The following is a 7640-nucleotide window of genomic DNA, read 5'->3' as shown; positions in this document are numbered from 1 at the left end:
CTTTGGGTGTCCACAGCTGGACATAAATGTCCTCTACAGAATTCCAATAAGGCTAATAGGATGCAACCTGCATTCAATGTTTTTTATCGACCTTAACTCAGTCAGGTGATATTTTCAAATGTTATTTAAATAGATTATTTTTTTCCGCATCTACTATATGATATATAGAGTAAATATAGTTAAATATGTTACATAGTAACATATAACAGAGGTGTAATAGAAATGTAACATTTCACATCTCTCTGTGTAATGTTTAACAGCTTTCGAGACGGTTATTATTATGTAAGCCCAACTAGACGAGATTGCGGAAACGAGAAACTATGATCTGTTACTTAATAACGTATTAATTTTTAATGCATGGTTTTCATAATTTTTCTATTATAGCGTTAGATGTAGCAAAGCTAAGCTAGTGGTATAATAGGTTTAGTTAAGATGTGACAGATTTATCATATATTTAATTTTTTTTTAATCATATAGAACTATATATAAAGACGACTTATAGGCGCCATTGAAACAATGACACACAAGGATTAAAGTCGATGTGAAGTCCCCTGTTTTGACCTTTTTATGTTGAAGCTTCGAGGTTTCCGAACGGAACGTGATCGGAGAAATGCCCACAAGAAACTCATACGGTGTTTTTTATGGTCATTCATTACTAAGCTTTAATATCACTTAAAAAACTATTCACACTGTAATTAAAATTTTTGCAAGTTTTTTTTTAATGAAATTCCTAAATGTATCTATCACAATGTATAAATATGCATCATAATAATGTATGTATTAATTGTAATGTTTTAATATACATTGCAATTTAATATATACTCTTGTGTATTGTAACACCGTATGCCATTTGTCCACAATAGTAAGAAAACTTTACCGTGATACGTATTTGATATTATTTTGATAAAAGTGTAGTTATAAATGGAGTATTTTGAGTAAATATTAGTGTTAACAATTATGCAAACAGTGATAAATTGGGACATGGAAAAATGTCTAAAGGACGTTCTAACGACGATTGTAACGCTATAGGGCGTTTGTTGAAAGATTTCTGTAGCTGCACTGAAAACGCGGCCTGGTCACCGGATATGACAACAGACAGGAAGGGGCCTTTTCTAAAAAGCGAATTAACAAACATGTCCGCCATGAAGAGAAGGATAATGATCCTCGCGAAGCGGAGAAACAAAAATCCTGAACCACCAAAATTAGACTACAGAATTGAAAAATCAGAAACATTAACATCGAATCTAATTAACACAACGAATTCAAAAGGCAATACTTTAAAAAGAAACATAGATCAGTTTCTCACATCACGTCGCATGACAGCGTTAGATGACGATACGTATGAAAAACCAATACAGCACAATATTAAAAACTCATCATGCGGAGAGAATTGGTCGCTGAGCAAAGCTTGGAAGAATAACAATATAGATTTCTTCAATCGTACCCCTACCCATGATTCTAATCAACTAATAGACCGGAACGTCCAATTGGAACAGATAGATGAATTGCCCAAGAGGAAGAGAGACAAAAAAATCAAAGAACAAATAAGATACGACAGGAATATCAAACGTCATATACGAATCCGTGTGATGTTGTCATTGAGAATGAGACGGTATGTGAAAAAGAGACTGAGGAAGTACAAAAGTCCGCCTGCGAACGCGGGAGTGCCACCGAGGAAGTTTCCGCGAGGTGTTTCAGTAACCTCCAGCTTCGGTACCAGATCGTACAGGAGTGTGATGACGGATAAGACGGGAGACGGTGCTGTTTTGTTTGATATACATGAAGCTAGAAATTCAACGATGGACCTATGCCACGAGTACGAAGAAGATTTAGATACTCTGGATATTGCTTTGCGCGCTGGGAATTTCAGGTATGCATTATAATTTCATATATAAAAAGAATCCTTGTGTTTCTTTGTCTCGCCATAATTTGAGAACAAATTCGTTCAGTGTTTTTTTTTCCTTAAATTAATTTCCTAAATTTGAAAATTTTAGGAAAAAAAAATATTGACTGTTTGTGCAATGTTATATAATGGAATTTAGGTAAATGTCGTTCAGAAATTTTATAGAAACTAAATATTAAATACCGTGTTATATGTCCTTATACCGTTAATAAACAGTGTTACGAAGAATTTTTAATTACAAAATTCTGTGCAACATCTCACTGATATATAAAAGTTGATTTATCTAACATGCGAGCAGTGGTAGGTCAGTGGTAGGGGACAGATTTGCCATAGGCCGCGGGTTCGATTCCCAGATTTTGTGCATTAGTTATATAGGATACCACTGTTCACAAGGAAGTTTAAAGAGGATGGGCAGCATCGTCCTCTGTGTGCCATTATACACTGCACACCAACCCGTCTGTCAAATGTGGCGATTATGGTACATTCCATTAGGGAGAGGCTTTTGTATTACAATGGTCGTCTATGGGCTGATATATACTATGATCTAATATCGCGTACACGGAATACTGTGATTCATTAGTGAAGGTGAATTTGTTTAAAAATGTATTTTCTTTATTTATTCTTACATATCAATTACATCCTATTCAAAGTAATGTTCTGCCGAAAAAAGGCCCAGAAGAAACAGTCGGAATAACCTCTTTTCAGTATAGCGTATAAGACGTTTGATTCGTTTTTTATCTTCTTAATCGCCTCTTAAAGGAGTTCCCTCATTAGCTTTTGAGTTTGCTGAATAGCCAGAAGTCATACTGAGTCAAATCAGGTGAATACAGTGATTGCGGAACGATATGAGTTAAGTTTTTGACCCTTTTTTTTTTCAAAAAATTGACCAATTTTGGCACCAATTTTACTAAATTGGAACATTTGACGAAAACACGTGTAAGTTGGAGATAATTAATCCTTTTTACAAACAGAAGCTTGGGATATGGTGTAGATCGTACTACCAACCTAAGAAATAAATTTACCCGGCTTCCTAATGCCCGCGAGTTTTAAATGACAATTTAACCTTACTTTTTGATAACAGTAGTATTATTCGTATCCCAGTGTAACAGTAGTGAAATTTAAACAACAGTTGGATAGCGAAATGTACAAAAGCTACATACGTGATCACTACAACTCGGTACATATACAATATAGAAGCGTAAACTTTGTAAAATCAAAACGAAACGTCACACAGGTCCGACACTTTGACCGGATGATGCCTTCGACCGTGACCATCTATTGTTATATGTCCCGTAACGTTAGAATTACTCATAAAACATCTGGTACCGAACAGCCCTTTGTAGTGCTTCTGAATCATTGTTCTAAATCCAGTGAAATATATACGAAACGGTTAACGGTCGAGCCGACCCCTCTTATTTACTATAAATACCTAATAAAGAGAAGAAAGACAACTAAATGTAACGACTATGTATATAGTAGTATAGTGTACGTAGTAGTATGTACTGTAGTAGTAGTATAGTATACGACAACAATTTATATAGTTTGGTTTAATAAAGACGTAAAAGCTTTTACACTATAGCTTTAACACCTTTTTTTCTTTATGGCCCCCGCAATTGGGGGCCTCTGGTACCCCTTACTTATTTTTGGGTCAGGGACTTTTATTTCTTTTAAATAATTTTTTTTATATAGTAATTATATTTCACGCTCTTTAGTCGTTTCTCATATGATCTTTCATTTTTTATTATCTTTTTCTTCTATATCTTAACTATAATAATTCTTGTTTTAATTTTTTTTCTCACATTTGGTCTATTCGAGGTTTACTTTTTTAACAATATATATCTTTTGTTTCTATTTATTCCCTGTATTCCAATTTTTCTGCAAAACTTTATGAACTCTGGACATGTCTCATCATTGTTGATTAGCGAGGCTATAGATCTCGAAGAACACCCGTTGCCAATCAATATGTAAAAAGTGATTACTCTGAAATATGTAAGATATATTTGTTTCTTGGAAATCTCGGAACGCGACAAGCCAGTAACTTCTGGCAGTGCATATTGTGCAGGGACAGATAAAAAAATAATTAATTTTAGATATGTACTAATCCAAATTTTAAAGACGCTTTTCCTTGCTATATTATTATTACGTTATTATTTCTGTAACGTTTGAATTTTGAATTAATTAATTTTAAATATAATTATTTGATAGCAAAAGATCTATACACTATATACACTAGCCGCTTTAAAGTTTGTTTACATTATACGTCTACAAGAACTTATTATAAATAAATAATGTTGTTTTGTTTTAATTCCTTAAAAGCTTTTATATCTGAAACCAACCATCCTTTATAATAATACTTGAAATAAATAGTACATGAGAAATATGAGGCCTCATTTAACTCTTAGTAGCCTGATTTACGAAAGTGATTTTTTTAATATTACTGTGTTTGTTCGAGGGTCTAGATGAATAAAATAGATTTTTTTTTAATTTCGTTGGAAAGAATATTATACAACAGTAAAGTACGTACAGCCAACTTATAAAAAAAAAACTGATAGTAATGTGAACATTCGGTTTAAAAGATTGGTATCAAAATTGAAACTCTAGGTTATTAGGGGTTAAATGTTTTATTAGTGAGCAGTGGTAGCCAAGCGATAGAACAAGTTTTCGGAGGACGGGCACCAGGGCCCCTTTGCGTACCATGCAACACTGCGATGGCCAACACGCTTGCCAAGCGTGGCAATTATGGCATATCTCCCTTCTTTTGGAAAGGCCTATGCATTGTGGACGCCTATCAGCTTAAAAAAAATATATGTCTTATGATTTACTATTCTTATCGATATTATTCATCGATAAGTATTGCCATAATACAAATAATAATCGAAAAAAACATCGATTTGTTTGGATTAAAAAATCGTTAGTTGCAACACAGACTGTCTGGGTCATTTGACGGCCTTGAAAGAATGCAGCGCTTGCTATTACAGCTTCTGTTATCCATGTAACCATCATTTACGAATATTTATTCGGGATATTTTAGAAATAAAATGACATCGAAAACTTTTAATTTTTTATTATAATTACTAAAATATTGACTTAAAACCAAATAAGTAAATACTTAGTAATAGACATTGTTTTAAAAATTAAATTTTCGGTGGCCCAGGCGAAATTAAATTTAGTGCTGTGCCGTACAAAAATGTACAAAATGAAGAACCAATTAAAAAAAAATTGTTAAAAGGGCAAGAAATATAATTTTAGGAGATAGAACCTAATAAAAATATATTTATTTAAATATATGTTATATTGAATAGCATAACGCGTTTAAAAAGTACATTTTACTATTCCGGGTGCAAACGTGTGATATATACATTTTTTTGGTGCTATTTACAAAAAGTTTAGGTGTAAAAACTTTAAAGGGGTGATGTATAACCCGTTTTCAGTAAAAACCTTTAAAACTTTCAAACATCCTGTGTAAGGTGATCACTCTGAAATGTGTTGTAATAATAATTTTTTTTATTTGAATACTACACGCTAATTACTAAATTATTGGCCTGACAGATAATAAAAAAGTAAATAATTTTAAAATGTAATAATTCGAATTTAGAGAACGCTTTTTCTTACTATATTATTATTATTCCATTATTTATTATTTCTGTGATCCATATATGAATTTACAGCAAATGAGCTATACATTCACACTATAAAAGCTTTTAAACCAATATTCCTGTATAAATTAATCGTGTCAAATAATTTCATATGGAATTAATAGGATTGTTACTAATTTATGGTCACACTAGTGATGAACCGTTTCCGTTACATCACACTTGCGGTTTACTTGTCAACCATTGAGCAAGACCACTTCACATTAGCGTCTATTCCCGACCAAATCAGTTGCAAAATTCTTTAAATGTTCAAACAACTTTAAAATAAAATAACTATAAAGTTTAAATGTTAAACACAGAGTACCCTGAATATTGTACCAGTACTTAAAACATTAGATGCGAGCCGCTTTAAATTGATCTTAATACCAATCATTTGGTGGGTGATCCGGCAGTGTAAGTCGTATAGCTGAAATGATGATGATATTTATACAAGGCGATTGGTGATAGTTTTAAAAGTTTTAAAGGGGTTATGTATGGATTATTTGTAATTAAAAAACTTAAAAGCTTTAACATCTATTTCTAATCTGAAAACAAACCCTGTTATAACGTGATCACTTTGAAATTTGTAACGATAATTCACTTTTTTTTTTGGAATGCGATAAACGAACAACTTCTAGCAATTTAAAGTCTATAGAGGCAGTTAGTAAGCTATAATAAATTTTAATGGATTGTTATTACAATTATATAAACAGTCTTTCTTTCTATATTATTATTACGTTGTTTATTACTTTTGGAACCATAGTTTTGTGAATAGATTTTACCATATATTAATTCACAGCAAATCAGCTATATATTTACACCTGTAAAGCCTTTTCTGACCTGTAAATCACACAGTAAACAGTTTAATAAAGATAAAGCGACAATAACTTAGTATACACGAACTTCATACTTCACATTTCAAACACCACGTTAATCAAGAAGTTAAACTATTGTTTGTTCCAAAGCATATATATATTTATTTTGAAATGTTATGTTCGTGAGGTCATTAAATTTATTGCTACTTATTTTTTATTTTAATATGTCAGAATAGCCGATATTTATTCATCACTCTTATGTAATTATTAAATGTAATTGTAGGCAAATTAATATATGACAGCATTTGCGACGTATTATCTTTGTTTACGCCGGATTAAGATATAAGATATTCTTACGGGATTACTTCTAATCTCCGGCGATCACGTGTGTAAAACTAGTTTCGTTACAAATATGTTAATCAAGAAACGGGAATTCCGATGCAAATTGTAAAACAGTTTGTATGCTTTATAATAATTGTTACAAAAATAATTCTAAGTGAATTTAGTAGTTATTATATATCGCAAATGTTTTTTTTACTGCACGTAAATTTTTTGAAGTGAAAATGCAATATCTAATGAACGCCACCTTTTGGACAGTAGCGGAACTATCTTAAACATGTTTAAAGTGATCGTAGTATTTTTAAGTGTACATAGATGGCGCTGTACACGATTGCTTTAAATATTTTCGATTGGAGCTTATTAACTGAATTATTGTAATTAAGATTACATTATTTGTTTATTACTTTTATAACTTATTTATAAATATTTTTTTCTGTACAAAACAATCCTATATTTTCACAGTGTATGTAATTCAATTTTGAAATATTACGTGAAGATAAGACTTATTTTTTTGAATTATATTATTTTAATTCTCTGATTTTTATGACAGGAGCGGTCGTTTAGCTGTAGAAGGGTGGTGGTGCGGCCGTGCGATGCCGGCGGGCGGGCGGGCCAACAACGGAGCCCTGGCGCTCCACTACGCAGCTGCCAGGGGCTGCCTTGACTGCGTGAGGCTGTTAGCGAACACCACGCCTGATGTATCGTGAGTACAAATATTTATCATAATCACTTTATTCTTCTTTATCGTGTGCTGAACAGTCGAAGTTTTGCAGGTCTGTAAAAAAACACGTAACGACCTCCAAAAATGTTTGCAGATAAATTGTTATAATAATTGGGAAAAAAATTTCAACAATTATCCATAAAACTTACAAACCCTACCGAGTTCCTTGTTGGTCCTTCTCAGACGAAAATTTAATTTTAAGCTGACGATTATTTATAATAGTAATGATC

General features: G+C 32.3%; 1 protein-coding gene across 1 annotated transcript in view; it reads left to right on the top strand.

Annotated features, from left to right (window-relative positions):
• Positions 1 to 989: 989 nt before the first annotated feature.
• f (forked) overlaps positions 990 to 7640 on the top strand; it is an 81939-nt gene continuing 75288 nt past the window's right edge. Inside the window, exons 1-2 of the mRNA XM_068761937.1 lie at positions 990 to 1870; positions 7240 to 7392. Coding sequence (XP_068618038.1) covers positions 990 to 1870; positions 7240 to 7392 — 1034 coding nt within the window. The remainder of the gene's footprint in view (positions 1871 to 7239; positions 7393 to 7640) is intronic.

The sequence above is a fragment of the Battus philenor genome, unplaced genomic scaffold (assembly GCF_028537555.1).
Source record: "Battus philenor isolate CCGP_79_NKW_IND1 unplaced genomic scaffold, ilBatPhil1.0.hap1 SCAF_15, whole genome shotgun sequence".
In the NCBI taxonomy this organism is placed as follows: domain Eukaryota; kingdom Metazoa; phylum Arthropoda; class Insecta; order Lepidoptera; family Papilionidae; genus Battus; species Battus philenor.
Note: the sequence above shows the minus strand (reverse complement) of the source record. Positions and strands in the feature narration are given on the sequence as shown.